The sequence below is a fragment of the Salmo salar genome, chromosome ssa05, assembly GCF_905237065.1.
Source record: "Salmo salar chromosome ssa05, Ssal_v3.1, whole genome shotgun sequence".
Classification (NCBI taxonomy): domain Eukaryota; kingdom Metazoa; phylum Chordata; class Actinopteri; order Salmoniformes; family Salmonidae; genus Salmo; species Salmo salar.
Window position 1 is genome coordinate 73,852,844 of NC_059446.1, and position 20,360 is coordinate 73,873,203.

The 20,360-nt window shown below is 45.1% G+C and overlaps 1 protein-coding gene across 8 annotated transcripts in view; it reads right to left on the reverse strand.

Moving 5' to 3' along the window:
- Positions 1–777: 777 nt before the first annotated feature.
- The window catches only part of myh14 (myosin, heavy chain 14, non-muscle), a 71,911-nt gene continuing 52,328 nt past the window's right edge, over positions 778–20,360 (reverse strand). For 3 of the 8 annotated variants that reach the window (XM_045718838.1, XM_045718836.1, XM_045718837.1), the window contains exons 25-44: positions 14,938–15,144; positions 14,296–14,433; positions 13,324–13,447; positions 12,997–13,168; positions 12,465–12,822; positions 11,958–12,269; positions 7,779–7,931; positions 7,413–7,661; positions 7,223–7,336; positions 7,007–7,105; positions 6,687–6,899; positions 6,367–6,528; positions 6,063–6,191; positions 5,778–5,866; positions 4,702–4,825; positions 4,371–4,579; positions 4,038–4,146; positions 3,310–3,482; positions 3,046–3,105; positions 778–1,205 (exon numbers count right to left, since the gene is read on the reverse strand). In XM_045718838.1, the coding sequence (XP_045574794.1) occupies positions 995–1,205; positions 3,046–3,105; positions 3,310–3,482; positions 4,038–4,146; positions 4,371–4,579; positions 4,702–4,825; positions 5,778–5,866; positions 6,063–6,191; positions 6,367–6,528; positions 6,687–6,899; positions 7,007–7,105; positions 7,223–7,336; positions 7,413–7,661; positions 7,779–7,931; positions 11,958–12,269; positions 12,465–12,822; positions 12,997–13,168; positions 13,324–13,447; positions 14,296–14,433; positions 14,938–15,144 (3,405 nt within the window). In that variant the 3' untranslated portion in view covers positions 778–994. Of the gene's footprint in view, positions 1,206–3,041; positions 3,106–3,309; positions 3,483–4,037; positions 4,147–4,370; positions 4,580–4,701; positions 4,826–5,777; positions 5,867–6,062; positions 6,192–6,366; positions 6,529–6,686; positions 6,900–7,006; positions 7,106–7,222; positions 7,337–7,412; positions 7,662–7,778; positions 7,932–11,957; positions 12,270–12,464; positions 12,823–12,996; positions 13,169–13,323; positions 13,448–14,295; positions 14,434–14,937; positions 15,145–20,360 lie in introns of all 8 variants that reach the window. The other 5 variants (XM_045718840.1, XM_045718839.1, XM_045718842.1 and 2 more) reach the window with 3 other exon arrangements.

The window sequence follows — 20,360 nt, forward strand, 5'->3', positions numbered from 1 at the left end:
GAGAGAGAGAGAGAGAGAGAGAGAGAGAGAGAGAGAGAGAGAGAGAGAGAGAGAGAGAGAGAGAGAGTATGCTCTCTGTTCTAGTTTGGACTGCTGAGGAAATAGTTTAAAGAAGTGCAGGATCAGTAAGTCAGTCTCTGTGAGGGTGTATTTGTATGTACCGTAAATTCCGGACTATAAGCCGCAACTTTTTTCCCAGGCATTGAACCTCGCGGCTTAAACAATGACGCGGCTAATATATGGATTTTTCCCGCTTTCAATTTTTGTTTCTCCAAAAAAACACATTCTGTGACGTGCTCAGTTTTTTGGCGGCATGAAGTTTTCATTAGACCAATGAAATTGCCGAACGGGTTAAGGTCAAACAACTTTTTTGTTTACTGTTTAGATTAAATCGAGCGCTTTCAAACTTCCCATCATTCTGATTACGGTAGTCATTTTGTCAACCTCATCATGGCAAAGACACAGAGAAATGCATATGATGCAGCTTTCAAGTTGAAGGCGATTGATCTGGCTGTTGGAAAAGGAAATAGAGCTGCTGCACGGGAGCTTGGTCTTAATGAGTCGATGATAAGACGTTGGAAACAGCAGCGTGAGGAATTGACTCAGTGCAAAAGACAACTAAAGCTTACCGCAAATTTTTTATTTTTTGTTACAAGCCGTGTTTCGTTAAAGCCTATTTATTTTTGTTACAAGCCGTGTTTCGTTAAAGCCTATTTATTTTTGTTACAAGCTGTGTTTCGTTAAAGCCTGTGTAAAGTTCATTTGTTTCAATGTACCAGTAGGCAGCTGCGGCTTATTTATGTTCAAAATATATATATTTTTTTAATTCAGTGGGTGCGGCTTATATTCAGGTGCGCTTAATAGTCCGGAAATTACGGTACATATACATGTATGCAGGCCTATGTGTACATATACATGTATGCAGGCCTATGCGTCTGTGTGAGTATGTATCTGTATGTATGCGTGTGTGTGAGTGAGTGAGTGTTTGTGTGTGTTACTCAGTGTCGTTGAGGCTGTATGGTGGGGGGGGTCCCAGACTGTTGTTTTCAGAGGGGGGGGTGGGGGTGCCAGGGCCAGTTCCGGGGCCAGTACCAGAAGAAGGGGTCGGGGAGGGGGGGGGCTCCTCCGAGTCAGAGTTCTCACACGACAGATCATCCACCAACGCCCTGCGACCTGAACGCATCCCAAGGGGCATCGGAGCACGCCTGGCGGGAGAGAGGTGGTAGAGAGGGTCATGGAGATGGAGAGGAGATAAAGGGAGGGTTTTTCATACAGTGCATTCGGAAAGTATTCAGATCCCTTGACTTTTTCCACATTTTGTTACGTTACAGCCTTATTCTAAAAATTGATTTAACCAATTTTTTCCCTCATCAATCGACACACAATACCCCATAATGACATAGCAAAAAGAGGTTTTTATACATTTAAAACTTTTATACAAAAATGTAAAACTTAAATATCACATTTACATAAGTATTCAGTGTTTTCATCACAGATCTCTTTGTACTGTACATCTTTCCCTCGATCCTGACTAGTCTCCCAGTCCCTGCTGCTGAACATTTTCCCAACAGCATGATGCTGCCACCACCATGCTTCACTGTAGGGATGGTGCCAGGTTTCCTCCAGAAGTGACACTTGGCATTCAGGCCAGAGTGCAATCTTGGTTTCCTCAGACCAGAGAATCTTGTTTCTGTCACGCCCTGATCCGTTTCACCTGTCTCCACCCCTCCAGGTGTCGCTTATTTTCCCCAGTGTATTTTTCCCTGTTTCCTGTCTCTCTGTGCCAGTTCGTCTTGTATGTTAGTCAAGTCAACCAGCGTGTTTTTCTCGTACTCCTTTTGCTATTCTTTTTAAGATAATCTTCATGGTTTTGACCCCTGCCTGACTCTGGACTTCTTTCCAGCCTGCCTGATCATCCTGCCTGCCCTGACCTTGATTCTGCCTGCCCTTCGGTACCTATTGGACTGAACTGGTTTTGACCTTTTGCCTGTCCACGACCATTCTCTTGCCTTACCCTATTGGATTATTAAACATTGTAAGACTCCAACCATCTGCCTCCTGTGTCTGCATCTGGGTCTCGCCTTGTGTCATGATAGTTTCTCATGGTCTGAGAGTCTTTAGGTGCCTTTTGGCAAACTCCAAGCATGCTGTCATGTGCCTTTTACTGAGGAGTGGCTTCCCTCTGGCCACTCTACCATAAAGGCCTGATTGATGGAGTGCTGCAGAGATGGTTGTCCTTCTGGAAGGTTCTCCCATCTCCACAGAAGAACTCTAGAGCTCCGTCAGTGACCATCGGGTTCTTGGTCACCTTCCTGACCAAGGCTCTTCTCCTCAGATTGCTTAGTATGGCTGGTTGGCTAGCTTTAGGAAGTCTTGTTGGTTCTAAACTTCTTCCATTTTTTGGTACCCTTCCCCAGATCTGTGCCTTGACACAATCCTGTCTTGGAGCTCTACGGACAATTCCTTTAACCTCATGGCTTGGTTTTTGCTCTGACATGCACTGTCAACTGTGAGACCTTATATAGAAAGGTGTGTGCCTTTCCAAATCAGGTCCAATCAATTGAATTTACCACAGGTGGACTCCAATGAAGTTGTAGAAACATCTCAAGGATGATCAATGGAAACAGGATGCACCTGAGCTCATAGCAAATGGTTTGAATAGTTATGTAAATAAGGTATTTCTGTTTATTTTTAATAAATTAGCAAACATTTCCCAACATTTTTCTTCACTTTGTCATTATGGGGTATTGTGTGTATTGTGTGATGAACATTTTTTTAAATCCATTGTAGAATAAGGCTGTAACGTAACAAAATGTGGAAAAAGGGAAGGGGTCTGAATACTTTCTGAAAGCAGTGTATATCTGATATGTCTCTATGAGGGACTGGAAAGACAAGAGCCCTCTTGTGTTATAAAGGTGACTAAACCCCTGAGACATTACACTAATAAGAGGACAGGATTTCCTCAGTTTAAAATATACTGCAGTCCACACAGCTAACTGAAATCTTAACTTAATGAATTGCACACGCACGCACACACAGACCTACTTCTCTGGTTTCCGTTCAGATGTCGTGATGCTGAGTGGATGGAGTGGAGTGTGAGGCAGACTGATGGACAGTGTGTCAGTGTCAGATGAGGTCAATGGAAGAAAAAACATGCAATAATACATCATGGTGGTAGTAGGTGGCAATGGAACTGCAAACGTCAGTCAGATTATACACACACACACACACACACACACACACACACACACACACACACACACACACACACACACACACACACACACACACACACAGCGGTAGTACTACCTGAGATGGCTGCGTAGAGCGGTGATCTCGCGGGTCATGCTCTGGGAGCTGTCAGTCAGCTCCTCCATCTCTCTCTGCAGTTTACGTCTCTGGGCGTTGGAGCGAGAGTTATCCTCCTCCACCTCCTCGAGCTGCCTCTTCAGCTGCCTCAGCCGGCCCATAGACTTATCCAACTGGAGAGAGGAGGGAGGGGGAAGGGGGGAAGGGTATCAGAGAGGGACGGAGGGAGAGAGTTAGACAGATTAAGCACAGAACAGAAGGACTGGGATTACATCCCACAGATTAAATTCCAGATGATTTTTGAGAGGGGGGTCAGTATCACCTCTACCTCTACACTGTAGAGGGATTATTTTGTTAGGTATATTTGGGAGGAGATAACCCCTACCTTCCCCTGGTGCCAGGGCTGGATTAGATTAGGACTGGGATTAGCAGGACCAACCACTCATTTTGGGATGAAAACACACCCTACTGTATCTCTCCATTTCTATGGTGAACTCATAGAGAGGCGGTTTCATACCTGTTCTCTGTACTGGTACGTACCTATTCTCTGTACTGGTCTGTACTGGTTCGTACCTGTTCTCTGTACTGGTCTGTACTGGTTCGTACCTGTTCTCTGTACTGGTCTGTGATGGTTTGTACCTGTTCTCTGCACTGGTCTGTATTGGTACGTACCTGTTCTCTGTACTGGTCTGTACCTGTTCTCTGTACTGGTCTGTACTGGTTCGTACCTGTTCTCTGTACTGGTCTGCGTGTCTCCTCTCGTCCTCTGCCTGCATCATCACCTCCTTCAGTTTTTTCTCTGTCTTCCTCACCAGCTTGTTGGCTATCGCTCGCTCTCTGGGGGGAGGGGAGAAAGACTGAGTCATGTTTTATCCCCACACCCAGAACATTCAGTCAGAATAGTAGTGTAAGAAGTGAGATGTTAGAGGGAGGAGAGGGGAAGGAACGGGAAGAGAGGGATGGGAGGAGAAGTAAAGAGAGGGGAGGGGGAGTGAGGAAAGGAACAAGGCGAGAGAAGAAGTGTGAGGGGAAATCCATCAGAGAATGTGTGTTCCCCTCACTGTCTCTCCTGCTCCAGCTGCTCCTCCATGCCGTCCATCTTGGCCTCCAGGGCGGCGACACTGAGCCTGTGTTTTCCCCTGACAGCTCCCTCCATCTCCCCCAGCTTCAGCTTCAGCTCCTTGTTATGCCTCTCCAGAGCCTCCCTGGCCCCCTCAGCCTTCTGGCCCAGGGTCCTCTCTCCCTGCAGCTGCACCGTCAGAGTCTCTACCTGTGGAGGGAGAGGGGAGACAGAGGGATAGAAAGGGAGATTAAAAGCAAGAAAAACGGACAAATGCAAATCGAGTCCAGGATACTGTGTGTGTGTGTCTGTATTTGTGTGAGATTGTGTACCTGAAGTGTAGTCTTCCTGTGTCTCTCGGCCACTAGTTCAGCATTGCTTTGCTCCTCCTCCAACTCCTCCTCCAGCTGAGTGACTCGCGCCTCCAACCTCCGCTTCTCATCACACAGAGCAGACCTGACAACACACACACCGTGAGTAATACACACGCATAATACACAGTAATACACACACCGTGAGTAATACACACGCATAATACACAGTAATACACACACCGTGAGTAATACACACGCATAATACACAGTAATACACACACCGTGAGTAATACACACGCATAATACACAGTAATACACACACCGTGAGTATTACACACGCATAGTACACAGTAATACACACACCGTGAGTAATACACACGCATAATACACAGTAATAAACACACCGTGAGTAATACACACGCATAATACACAGTAATACACACACCGTGAGTAATACACACGCATAATACACAGTAATACACACACCGTGAGTAATACACACGCATAATACACAGTAATACACACACCGTGAGTAATACACACGCATAATACACAGTAATACACACACCGTGAGTAATACACACGCATAATACACAGTAATACACACACCGTGAGTAATACACACGCATAATACACAGTAACACACACACTGTGAGTAATACACACGCATAATACACAGTAATACACACGCATAATACACAGTAACACACACACCGTGAGTAATACACACGCATAATACACAGTAATACACACACTGTGAGTAATACACACACATAATACACAGTAATACACACACTGTGAGTAATACACACGCATAATACACAGTAATACACACACCGTGAGTAATACACACGCATAATACACAGTAACACACACACTGTGAGTAATACACACGCATAATACACAGTAATACACACACCGTGAGTAATACACACGCATAATACACAGTAATACACACACTGTGAGTAATACACATGCATAACACACAGTAATACACACACCGTGAGTAATACACACGCAAAATACACAGTAATACACACACACACACACGAGTACACGCACATACAGAAAGGAAAATAGAAAGAGATACTGACTTCCCGGTAGAGCTGTTGACGATCTCATCAGCCATGTCATCTCTCTCCTGCTGGGCCTGTCTCCTCATCTTCTCAGACACTGATAAATCCTACACACAGAGAGACAGAGAGAGACAGAGAGAGAGAGAGAGAGAGAGAGAGAGAGAGAGAGAGAGAGAGAAAGAGAGAGAGACAGAAGGAGAGAGACAGAGAAAGAGAGAGAGAGAGAGGGTGTTAGCATTCTAAAACACAAGAGTTTGTGTCTTCGCAAATCTCTCTCACACACACACACACCAGCACACACACCTCTGTAAGCTGCAGTAACTCCGCCTCCAAGGTCTGCAGGCGCTTCTCTGTGTCTTTTGATTGGACGACCACCTCGTCACGGGCCAGTTTGGACTCATCCAGCTCACGAAGCACCTCCTTCATCTGAACCTGAGAGAGAGCGAAAAGGAGGGTTGATTAAATATGGTTTTCCACAAGGCTCTGTGCTGGGACCCTTACCGTTCTCATTATAGCTCTGGTTTATATATCAGTTAACTCCACAGCATCTAATCTCAGACCGAGCAAGCAGCATTAGAAAGAAAGAGAGAAGGGGGGTGTAGCTTACCTGCAGTCTCCGTAGCTGCCTAAGCCCCTCCTCCCTGCCGCGATTGGCTGTCTCCACCTGGGCCTCAGCCTCCTGTAGCTCCGCCTCCAGCTGCTTCTTGACGGACATGGCCTGAGAGCGTTGACTCCTCTCCTCCTCTAGCTGGGTCTCCAACTCCCTCACCTGGGGGGGAAGGAGAGAAAGAGAAGGGGAGAGGAGAGGGAGATGGAAAGGAAGGGAACAGCAGAGAAAGAGAGAAGTTTAGCATCTAATCCAAATGAATAACTGTCTCCCCATATTCAGGCTTGATACACTCCTCTTCTTCTCTCTTCTCTCCATACCTGTTTGTTGAGAGACCTCCTCTTCTCCTCTCCTTTCTCCTCCTTGGTGCTGATCTCTCTCTCAAACTGGGCCCTGAGGGCTTGGAGGGTGACCTCGAGCCTCAGCCTGGAGTTCTCTGCCTCTCCCAGCTCCTCCTCCAGCTCCTGGGTCTGAGTGCGCAGGGACTCTGCCTCTGTCTCCAGGGCCCGCCGGGAACGCTCCAATTCATGCACCTGACACATGAGGAGAGAAATGTGTACTTGTTGTGAGATACATTTTCACTCTGTAATACACATACACACATTCTCACACACATTTACATACACACACACACACGTACATTCTTCCCCACGTCATCCTGCTGATTGACTAGTTGTTCCATGTCTATGCGGAGCTGCTTGTTAGATCTCTCCAGCTCGTCCCTCTGATCTTGGGCCTCCTGCAAGTGTGGATGGGAACAATGAAGTATCAACACTCACTATTATTTAGATGAACATGAAAACAACGTTTTATGCTGATAACTGGATAATAATCTGTGTCGTCACTCCAGCGGTACCTGCAGGGCTCGTGCCAGTGACAGGGAGCGTGTCTCCTTGTCTCTACTGTCTGCCTCGGCCCTGTCTCTCTCCTCAGCCAGCCGGGCACTCACCGCCTTCTCCTCTGACAGGCACTGAGGGGGCAAAGGGCAGGGGTTACATCACGGGACATTACCTCTCACCTTTAACCTCTAACCCCTGAACTCTGACCTGGTCAAACTTCTTCTGCCTCTTCTCCAGGGTGGTGCAGTTCTGTCTCTCTCTCTGCAGGGCCAGAGTCATGTCCTCTATCTCCTCCCTCAGCCTCTCCCTCTGACGCTCCACACGTTCTTTCTCCTCCTCCTTCTGTCGTTCTCTCTGGACGGCCTGGTCTAGGTCTCTCTGAAGTTTCCTGCGCGTCTCCTCTCCTGCCTCCACCGCCCCATTCACCTCCTCCGACTGCCTCCGCAACTCAGCCAGCTAGAGAGGGAGAGAGGGAGTGATGGTGAGGAGGAAGATAGACTTACTGTAGAAGACAACTGAACATGTTTTCTATTATAATCTAGAGGAAAGGTTTTTTTACACAATGATGATTACCTGCTGAGTGTGAGTCTGTATCTGCCTGGAGAGATCCTTGGCTCTCTCCTCTTCCTCCTCCACTCTCTCCATCAGTCCATTCCTCTCCTCCTCCAGAGCTCTCACCCTGGAGCCCAGAGCCAGCTTCTGACGAGTCTCATCCTGAAGTAGCTCCTGAGAGTGAAAGCAGGAAAGTGATCACGCTCTCAGGTGCCGATGTGAGTAAGACCTTTAACCTCACTAGGGTAGGGGGCAACATTCGGAATTTTGGATGAAAAGGGTGCCCAAAGTAAAATGCCTGCTACTCAGGCCCAGAAGCTAGGATATGCATATAATTGGTAGATTTGGATAGAAAACACTAACACTCAGTTTCCAAAACTGTTAAAATAATGTCTGTGAGTATAACAGAACTGATATCCATCCAGGAAGTGCTATTATTTTGAAATGGCTGTTTTTCCATTGAAAGCCTATCCACCATACAAAGACTTATGACCCAGTTCACGATCCCTATGGCTTCCACTACATGTGGCCAGTCTTTAGGCATTGTTTCAGGCTTTTACTCTGAAAAATGAGGGAGAAACACCACTTTCAGTGAGAGGACAGTGGAAATTTCCAGACATGAGTCCTGCGCGTGACCGGGAGCGCACCTTTCTTGTTTTTCCTTTTCTATTGACGAAGCTATTATATTTGTTTGACATGTTTCTACAAACTTTTATGGTACTTTTTTGATTTTGTGTCTGCCTGCTGTGACCGCGCTTTGTTCCAATGGATTACTGAAGTTTTTGAAGATAAAAAGGGACTTTATCGAACAAAACGAGCATTTATTGTGTAACATGGAGTCTTGGGAGTGCAACCATATGAAGATCATCAAAGGTAAGTGATAAATGTTATCGCTATTTCTGACTTTTGTTACTCCTCTACTTGGCTGGTTACTGTTTGTAATGCGCTGTTCTCAGATAATCGCATGGTTTGCTTTCGGCGTAAAGCCTTTTTGAAATCTGACACAGCGGTTGGATTAACAAGAAGTTTATCTTTAAACCGATGTATAACACTTGTATGTTTTATGAATTTTTATAATGAGTATTTCTGTTTTTGAATTTGGTGCTCTGCAATTTTACTGGATGTTGGCCAGGTGGGACAGTAGCGTCCCACACCCCCTAGTGAGGTTAAACAGGTCAACATTCACAAGGCTGCAGGGCCAGATGGATTACCAGGACGTGTACTCCGAGCATGCGCTGACCAACTGTCAAGTGTCTCCCTGACCACCATAGTCCCTGTGCCCAAGTGTCTCCCTGACCACCATAGTCCCTGTGCCCAAGTGTCTCCCTCACCACCATAGTCCCTGTGCCCAGGTGTCTCCCTGACCACCATAGTCCCTGTGCCCATGTGTCTCCCTGACGCCCAGGTGTCTTCCTGACCACCATAGTCCCTGTGCCCAGGTGTCTCCCTGACGCCCAGGTGTCTTCCTGACCACCATAGTCCCTGTGCCCAGGTGTCTCCCTGACCACCATAGTCCCTGTGCCCAGGTGTCTCCCTGACGCCCAGGTGTCTTCCTGACCACCATAGTCCCTGTGCCCAAGTGTCTCCCTGACCAGCATAGTCCCTGTGCCCAAGTGTCTCCCTGACCAGCATAGTCCCTGTGCCCAAGTGTCTCCCTGACCACCATAGTCCCTGTGCCCAAGTGTCTCCCTGACCACCATAGTCCCTGTGCCCAAGTGTCTCCCTGACCACCATAGTCCCTGTGCCCAAGTGTCTCCCTGACCACCAAAGTCCCTGTGCCCAAGTGTCTCCCTGACCACCATAGTCCCTGTGCCCAAGTGTCTCCCTAACCAGCATAGTCCCTGTGCCCAAGTGTCTCCCTGACCACCATAGTCCCTGTGCCCAAGTGTCTCCCTGACCACCATAGTCCCTGTGCCCAAGTGTCTCCCTGACCACCATAGTCCCTGTGCCCAAGTGTCTCCCTGACCACCATAGTCCCTGTGACCAAGTGTCTCCCTGACCACCATAGTCCCTGTGCCCAAGTGTCTCCCTGACCACCATAGTCCCTGTGCCCAAGTGTCTCCCTGACCACCATAGTCCCTGTGCCCAAGTGTCTCCCTGACCACCATAGTCCCTGTGCCCAAGTGTCTCCCTGACCACCATAGTCCCTGTGACCAAGAAGATCAAGTTAACCTGCCTAAATGACTACCGACCCGTAGCACTCACATCTGTAGCCATGAAAGTGCTTTGAAAGGCTGGTCATGGCTCACATCAACACCATCATCCCAGAAACCCTAGACCCACTCCAATTTGCATACCGCCCCAACAGATCCACAGATGACGCAATCTCTATTGCACTCAACACTGCCCTTTCCCACCTGGACAAAAGGAACACCAATGCTGTTCATCGACTACAGCTCAGCATTCAACACCATAGTGCCCACAATGCTCATCACTAAGCTAAGGACCCTGGGATCAAACACCTACCTCCGCAACCGGATCCTGGACTTCCTGACAGGCTGCCCCCAGGTGGTAAGGGACCTGGCCGTGTGGTGCCAGGACAACAACCTCTCCCTCAACGTGATCAAGACAAAGTAGATGATTGTGGACTACAGGAAAAGGAGGGCCGAGCACGCCCCCCATTCTCATCAACAGGGCTGTAGTGGAGCAGGTTGAGAGCTTCAAGTTCCTTGGTGTCTACATCACCAACAAACTAACATGGTCCATGCACATCAAGACAGTCGTGAAGAGGGCATGACAAAACCTATTCCCCCTCAGGAGACTGAAAATATTTGGAATGGGTCCTCAGATCCTCAAAAAGTTCCACAGCAGCACCATCGAGAGCATCCTGACTGGTTGCATCACCGCCTGGTATGGTAACTGCTAGGCCTCCAACCACAAGGCGCTACAGAGGGTAGTGCTTATGGCCCAGTACATCACTGGAGCCAAGCTTCCTGCCATCCGGGACCTCTAGGAAGGCCCTAAAAATTGCCAAAGACTCCAACAACCCTAGTCATAGACTGTTCTCTCTGCTACCGCAAGGCAAGAGGTACCGGAGCGCCAAGTCTAGGTCCAAAAGGCTTCTTAACAGCTTCTACCCCGAAGCCATAAGACTGCTAAACAGCTAATCAAATGGCTACCTGGACTATTTGCATTGACAGGCCCCTTTTTTACACCGCTGCTACTCTCTGTTTATAATCTATGCATCGTCACTTTGCCACTACCTACATGTACATATTACCTCAATTACTTCAACTAACCTGTACCCCTGCACATTGACTCGGTACCGGTACCCCCTGTATATAGCCTGCACATTAACTCGGTACCAGTACCCCCTGTATATAGCCTCCACATTGACTCAGTACTGGTACCCCCTGTATATAGCCTGCACATTAACTCGGTACCGGTACCCCCTGTATATAGCCTGCACATTGACTCGGTACCGGTACCCCCTGTATATAGCCTCCACATTGACTCGGTACCGGTACCCCCTGTATATAGCCTGCACATTGACTCGGTTCCGGTACCCCCTGTATATAGCCTCCACATTAACTCGGTACCGGTACCCCCTGTATATAGCCTCCACATTGACTCGGTACCAGTACCCCCTGTATATAGCTTGCACATTGACTCGGTACCGGTACCCCCTGTATATAGCCTCCACATTGACTCGGTACCAGTACCCCCTGTATATAGCTTGCACATTGACTCGGTACCGGTACCCCCTGTATATAGCCTCCACATTGACTCTGTACCAGTACCCCCTGTATATAGCCTCCACATTGACTCGGTACCGGTACACCCTGTATATAGTCTCCACATTGACTCTGTACCAGTACCCCCTGTATATAGCTTGCACATTGACTCGGTACCGGTACCCCCTGTATATAGCCTCATTATTGTTATTTTATTGTTGTTCTTTTATTTTTTACTTTAGTTTATTTACAAAATATTTTCTTAACTCTTATTCTTCTTAAAACTGCATTGTTGGTTAAGGGCTTGTAAGCATTCCACAGTAAGGTCTCCTGTTGTATTCGGCGCATACATTTGATTTGATATCAACATGGAAGTGGTTAAAAACAGATGATGAAGGAGTTGGCAGTGCGTGTGTGTGTGTGTGCGTGTGTGTGTGTGTGTGTGTGTGTGTGTGTGTGTGTGTGTGTGTGTGTGTGTGTGTGTGTGTGTGTGTGTGTGTGTGTGTGTGTGTGTGTGTGTGTGTACCTGAGCGTCGTGGAGCTGGCTCTCCAGGCTGCTGACCTCCTTGTTGAGACGGAGGGATTTGGAGTCAGAGGAGGAGAGAGAACTAGAGAGGGTCTCCATCTCAGACTGCAGCTTGTGCAGTCGCTCCTCTCTCTCCTCCCTCTCTCTGTCGGCCTGTGCGAGGCGTGCAGTCAGCTCCTGGAGTTGGCCCTCGGCCCTCTTGCGGCCCCTCTCACTCTCCATGCGGCCCCCCTGCAGGGACTTCAGCTCTGAGGCCAAGCTCACCCTCTCGTCCTCTAATAGAGTCTTGGCCTTCTCTAGGGCCTGACGGGCCTGGGGAGACGATACAACATCAGGAAGTACTACATACATACCATACGCATAGAAACACTACATTACAGACGTCTCAGTGACCAGTCTACAGAGAGAGAATAGCATGCAGGAGTCACTACCGACATTGTACTGAGGGAATAACACACTCAATATGCACAGAGTTACTACATAGGCTACATTCTGTGTGTGACTCACCCGCTTGCTGTTGTCCAGTTGTTCCTGCAGGTTGTCTATGGCAGAGCAGTGCTTGACTCTGAGCTCTGAGAGCTGGGCCTCGTGACGTCTCGTCTCCCCCTCAACACACCTCTGGAGCTCCCCCAACTCTGCCTCTCTACGAGACCTGAGTTCCTGCTGGGCCGCCGTGGTGTCCAGTGTGTCTTCCAGCTCTGTCCTCAAGGCCTCCAGCTCCTCCCCCAGGTCTCTCCTCTGTTTCTCTGCCCTCTCTCTCATCCCTCGTTCATTCTCCACTTCCTCCTTCAGCTCTGACACCTGAGACATGGCCTCTCTCAGAGCCCTCTGAGCCTCAGTCCTTCGTGCACCCTCCTCCTCCAACCTGGGAGAAAAAGAGAGAGAAGTCAAATATGGTGTTCCGCAAGGCACTGTGCTGGAACCGTTTGGATTACCATTATCGAGAGAGAAAGCAGTTTTGTAACACTATGCAAATAAGGGGGTTGATATTTCCACTCTTCTCAAGGTGTGTGAATATACAGTATAGAGCTCCTCTCACCTTCCCTGTAGGGTTGTGATATCTTTCTCTCTCTGAGCCAGGGTGCCCCTGAGTTCAGCGGACAGTAGTCCCAGGTCAGAGAGCTGCTCCTGGGCTTCCACAGCCTCTCCCTCCATCCTCCTCCTCCACTTCTCCTGCTCCAGACGACCCTGCTCCTCACGCTTCAACCGATCTACAGGAAGGAGGGGGAAGAAGAGAAAGAAAAGAGAAAATAATTCATACTAGGACAAGTTTCTGAAACAGTGTGAGTGTGCAGCAAGTTCATCAAATGTATGTCATAACGTTAAGTATGCATAACAAGTGCCATCAGTTAGGAACAAGCTTTACCTTCCAGGTCAGCAATGACTGCTTCCTGTTTGTTTTTCAGTTTGTTGAGACTCTTGGTCTTCTCCTCTTCCTCAGTCAGCGAGTCTGTCACCTCATTCAACCTCTCCTCCAGCTGCTTCTTCTCCTGAGAGACAGAGACAACATGGATAAATGAAGTTCCAGCTGAGTGAATCCTGGGTAGGTCAGCTTCTATAAAGCCCTTCAGTCCTGTCTAGCTGAGTGAACCCTGGGTAGGTCAGCTTCTATAAAGCCCTTCAGTCCTGTCTAGCTGAGTGAACCCTGGGTTAGTCCGCTTCTATAAAGCCCTTCAGTCCTGTCTAGCTGAGTGAACCCTGGGTAGGTCAGCTTCTATAAAGCCCTTCAGTCCTGTCTAGCTGAGTGAACCCTGGGTTAGTAAGCTTCTATAAAGCCCTTCAGTCCTGTCCAGCTGAGTGAACCCTGGGTTAGTAAGCTTCTATAAAGCCCTTCAGTCCTGTCTAGCTGAGTGAACCCTGGGTAGGTCAGCTTCTATAAAGCCCTTCAGTCCTGTCCAGCTGAGTGAACCCTGGGTAGGTCAGCTTCTATAAAGCCCTTCAGTCCTGTCCAGCTGAGTGAACCCTGGGTAGGTCAGCTTCTATAAAGCCCTTCAGTCCTGTCCAGCTGAGTGAACCATGGGTAGGTCAGCTTCTGTAAAGCCCTTCAGTCCTGTCCAGCTGAGTGAACCCTGGGTAGGTCAGCTTCTATAAAGCCCTTCAGTCTTGTCCAGCTGAGTGAACCATAGGTAGGTCAGCTTCTATAAAGCCCTTAAGTCCTGTCCAGCTGAGTGAACCCTGGGTAGGTCAGCTTCTATAAAGCCCTTCAGTCCTGTCCAGCTGAGTGAACCATGGGTAGGGTCAGCTTCTGTAAAGCCCTTCAGTCCTGTCCAGGATGAAGTAAGTGTTACAGTTAAATGCGGTCCAGGGTTTATACTGTAGCCAGTGTAACTATGGTTACCTTGCTGAGGCGGTCTCTCTGTTCTCCAGTGCTCAGCATCTCTGTCTCCAGACTCTTCACCTTGGTCTCCAGGGTAACCTTCTCCAACTGGAGGCGCTGTCTGGCCGACTCCTCCTCCTCCAACTGCTCCTCCAGATCCTGAGGAGGAGAGATGGAGAGGGGAGGAGAGGAGGGAGATGGGAGGAGAGGAGAGGAGGAGAGAGGGAGAGGGGAGGGGAGGAGGAAGATGGGAGGAGAGGAGGAGAGAGGGAGAGGGGAGGAGGGAGATGGGAGGAGAGAGGGAGAGGGGAGGAGGAAGATGGGAGGGGAGGAGGACAGAGGGAGAGGGGAGGAGGGAGATGGAGAGGGGAGGAGAGGAGGGAGATGGGAGGAGAGGAGAGGAGGAGAGAGGGAGAGGGGAGGGGAGGAGGAAGATGGGAGGAGAGGAGGAGAGAGGGAGAGGGGAGGAGAGGAGGGAAGGAGAGGTAGAGAGATGAAGAGAGAGGGGGAGTGACAGAACATTAGAGAGACTGAGAGATACAGTTATTCAGCAGAGCCTCTTATCTAAAGTTCCAAAACAATGCTGCTCTCTTCCTCATTATCATGTGCTTCATGTCCCCTTCTCTGTCTTCCACTCTCCCAAAACCCCCCACTGTCCTGTACCGTCACGTGCTGCTGCATCTTCTTCTTCTCATTGGTCATCTGAACGCCCCTCTCCTCCTCCTCCTCCAATCGTCCCTCCAGCTCCCCCAGGATTTCCTCCAACTCCTGCTTCCTGCTGACCAGTCTGGCCCTCATCTCCTCCGCCTCAGCAAACAGCTCCGCCTCCGCCTGCAGCTGGTCTGTCAGCACCGCCTTCTCCTCCATCAGCTAGGAACCAGGGATGAGAGGGGGAGTAAGGGGGAGAAAGGGGAAGAGAGGTAAGTGTTCTGGTCACTCTACCTGCTGGTACTTTATTATCAGATTTGTTGTACACACACACAGAGAGAGAGAGAGAGAGAGAGAGAGAGAGAGAGAGGGGTAGAAAGTGAGAGGTAAAGAGAGAGCGATAGATAAATAGATAAACCTCCAGATAGATAGATAGATAAACCTCCAGATAGATAGATAGATAAACCTCCAGATAGATAGATAGATAAACCTCCAGATAGATTGATAGATAAACCTCCAGATAGATAAATAGACAAACCTCCAGATAGATAGATTGATAGATAAACCTCCAGATAGAGAGATTGATAGATAAACCTCCAGATAGATAGATAGATTTATAGACCACCAGATAGATAGATAGATAGATAGATAGATAGATAGATAGATAGATAGATAGATAGATAGATAGATAGATAGATAGATAGATAGATAGATAGATAGATAGATAGATATATAGACCTCCAGATAGATAAATAGATAAACCTCCAGATAGATAGATAGATAAACCTCCAGATAGATAGATAAACCTCCAGATAGATAGACAGATAAACCTCCAGATAGATAGATAGAGAAACCTCCATATAGATAGATAGATAGATAAACCTCCAGATAGATAGATAGATAGATATATAGACCTCCAGATAGATAGATAAACCTCCAGATAGATAGATAGATAAACCTCCAGATAGATAGATAGAGAAACCTCCAGATAGATAGATAGATAAACCTCCAGATAGATAGATAGATATATAGACCTCCAGATAGATAGATAGATAGATATATAGACCTCCAGATAGATAGATAAACCTCCAGATAGATAAATAGATAAACCTCCAGATAGATAGATTGATAGATAAACCTCCAGATAGATAGATAGATAAACCTCCAGATAGATTGATAGATAAACCTCCAGATAGATTGATAGATAAACCTCCAGATAGATATATTGAAAGATAAACCTCCAGATAGATAGATAGATATATAGACCTCCAGATAGATAGATATATAGATATATAGACCTCCAGATAGATAGATAAACCTCCAGATAGATAAATAGATAAACCTCCAGACAGATAGATAGATAAACCTCCAGATAGATAGATAGATAAACCTCCAGATAGATAGATAGATAGAGAAACCTCCAGATAGATAGATAGAGAAACCTCCAGATAGATAGATAGAGAAACCTCCAGATAGATAAATAGAGAAACCTCCAGATAGACAGAGAAACCTCCAGATAGACAGAGAAAACTCCAGATAGATAGAGAAACCTCCAGATAGACAGAGAAACCTCCAGATAGATAGATAGACCTCCAGATAGATAGATAAACCTCCAGATAGATAGATAGAGAAACCTCCAGATAGATAGATAGAGAAACCTCCAGATAGATAGATAGATAAACCTCCAGATAGATAAATAGATAAACCTCCAGATAGATAAATAGATAAACCTCCAGATAGATAGATAGAGAAACCTCTAGATAGATAGATAGATAGAGAAACCTTCAGATAGATAGATAGATAGATAGATAGATAGATAGAAACCTCCAGATAGATAGATAGAGAAACCTCCAGATAGATAGATAGAGAAACCTCCAGATATATAGATAGATAAACCTCCAGATATATAGATAGAGAAAGCTCCAGATAGATAGATAGAGAAACCTCCAGATAGATAGATAGAGAAACCTCCAGATATATAGATAGATAGATAGATAGATAGATAGATAGATAGATAGATAGATAGATAGATAGATAGATAGATAGATAGATAGATAGATAGATAGATAGAGAAACCTTCAGATAGATAGATAGATAAACCTCCAGATAGATAGATAGAGAAACCTCCAGATAGATAGATAGAGAAACCTCCAGATAGATAGATAGATAGATAGATAGATAGATAGATAGATAGATAGAAACCTTCAGATAGATAGATAGATAAACCTCCAGATAGATAGATAGATAAACCTCCAGATAGATAGATAGAGAAACCTCCAGATAGATAGATAGAGAAACCTCCAGATATATAGATAGAGAAAGCTCCAGATAGATAGATAGAGAAACCTCCAGATAGATAAATAGATAAACCTCCAGATAGATAAATAGATAAAACCTCCAGATAGATAAATAGATAAAACCTCCAGATAGATAGATAGAGAAACCTCTAGATAGATAGATAGATAGATAGATAGATAGATAGATAGAGAAACCTCCAGATAGATAGATAGAGAAACCTCCAGATAGATAGATAGAGAAACCTCCAGATAGATAGATAGAGAAACCTCCAGATAGATAGATAGATAAACCTCCAGATAGACAGAGACACCTCCAGATAGATTGATAGATAAACCTCCAGATAGATAGATAGATAAACCTCCAGATAGATAGATAGATAGATAAACATCCAGATAGATAAATAGATAAACCTCCAGATAGATAGATAGCTATAGCTCCAGATAGACAGATAGATAAACCTCCAGATAGATAAATAGAGAAACCTCCAGATAGATAGATAGAGAAACCTCCAGATAGACAGAGAAACCTCCAGATAGATAGAGAAACCTCCAGATAGATAGATAGATAAACCTCCAGATAGATAGATAGATAGATAGATAGATAGATAGATAGATAGATAGATAGATAGATAGATAGATAGATAGATAGATAGAGAAACCTTCAGATAGATAGAAAGATAGATAGATAGATAGATAGATAGATAGATAGATAGATAGATAGATAGATAGATAGATAGATAGATAAACCACCAGATAGATAGATAGATAAACCTCCAGATAGATAAATAGATACTTCTCCAGATAGGTCGATAGAGAAACCTCCAGATAGATAGATAGAGAAAACCTCCAGATAGATAGAGAAACCTCCAGATAGATATATAGATAAACCTCCAGATAGATAGATAGATAAACCTCCAGATAGACAGAGAAACCTCCAGATAGATAGATAGATAAACCTCCAGATAGATAAATAGATAAACCTCCAGATAGACAGATAGAGAAACCTCCAGATAGATAGATAGATAAACCTCCAGATAGATAGATAGAGAAACCTCCAGATAGATAGATAGAGAAACCTCCAGATAGATAGATAGAGAAACCTCCAGATAGATAGATAAACCTCCAGATAGATAGATAAACCTCCAGATAGATAGAGAAACCTCCAGATAGATAGATAGAGAAACCTCCAGATAGATAGAGAAACCTCCAGATAGACAGAGAAACCTCCAGATAGATAGAGAAACCTCCAGATAGATAGAGAAACCTCCAGATAGATAAACCTCCAGATAGATAGATAGACCTCCAGATAGATAGATAAACCTCCAGATAGATAGATAGACCTCCAGATAGATAGATAGAGAAACCTCCAGATAGATAGATAAACATCCAGATAGATAGATAGATAGATAAACCTCCAGATAGATAGATAGAGAAACCTCCAGATAGACCGATAGAGAAACCTCCAGATAGATAGATAGATAAACCTCCAGATAGATAAATAGATAAACCTCCAGATAGATAGATAGATAAACCTCCAGATAGATAGATAGAGAAACCTCTAGATAGATAGATAGATAGAGAAACCTTCAGATAGATAGATAGATAGATAAATCTCCAGATAGATAGATAGAGAAACCTCCAGATAGATAGATAGAGAAACCTCCAGATAGATAGATAGAGAAATCTCCAGATAGATAGATAGATAAACCTCCAGATAGATAAATAGATAAACCTCCAGAAAGATAGATAGATAAACTTCCAGATAGATAGATAGAGAAACCTCTAGATAGATAGATAGATAGATAGATAGGTAGATAAACCTTCAGATAGATAGATAGATAAACCTCCAGATAGATAGATAGAGAAACCTCTAGATAGATAGATAGATAAACCACCAGATAGATAGATAGATAAACCTCCAGATAGATAAATAGATACTTCTCCAGATAGGTCGATAGAGAAACCTCCAGATAGATAGATAGAGAAAACCTCCAGATAGATAGAGAAAGCTCCAGATAGATAGATAGAGAAACCTCCAGATAGATAAATAGATAAACCTCCAGATAGATAAATAGATAAACCTCCAGATAGATAGATAGAGAAACCTCTAGATAGATAGATAGATAGATAGATAGATAGATAGATAGATAGATAGATAGATAGATGAAACCTCCAGATAGATAGATAGAGAAACCTCCAGATAGATAGATAGAGAAACCTCCAGATAGATAGATAGATAAACCTCCAGATAGATAGATAGATAAACCTCCAGATAGATAAATAGATAAACCTCCAGATAGATAGATAGCTATAGCTCCAGATAGACAGATAGATAAACCTCCAGATAGATAAATAGAGAAACCTCCAGATAGATAGATAGAGAAACCTCCAGATAGATAAATAGATAAACCTCCAGATAGATAGATAGAGAAACCTCCAGATAGATAGATAGAGAAACCTCCAGATAGATAGATAGAGAAACCTCCAGATAGATAGATAGAGAAAGCTCCAGATAGATAAATAGATAAACCTCCAGATAGATAAATAGATAAACCTCCAGATAGATAGATAGAGAAACCTCTAGATAGATAGATAGATAGATAGATAGATAGATAGAGAAACCTCCAGATAGATAGATAGAGAAACCTCCAGATAGATAGATAGAGAAACCTCCAGATAGATAGATAGATAAACCTCCAGATAGATAGATAGATAAACCTCCAGATAGATAAATAGATAAACCTCCAGATAGATAGATAGCTATAGCTCCAGATAGACAGATAGATAAACCTCCAGATAGATAAATAGAGAAACCTCCAGATAGATATATAGAGAAACCTCCAGATAGATAAATAGATAAACCTCCAGATAGATAGATAGAGAAACCTCCAGATAGATAGATAGAGAAACCTCCAGATAGATAGATAGAGAAACCTCCAGATAGATAGATAGAGAAAGCTCCAGATAGATAAATAGATAAACCTCCAGATAGATAAATATATAAACCTCCAGATAGATAAATAGATAAACCTCCAGATAGATAGATAGAGAAACCTCTAGATAGATAGATAGATAGAGAAACCTTCAGATAGATAGATAGATAAACCTCCAGATAGATAGATAGATAGATAAACCTCCAGA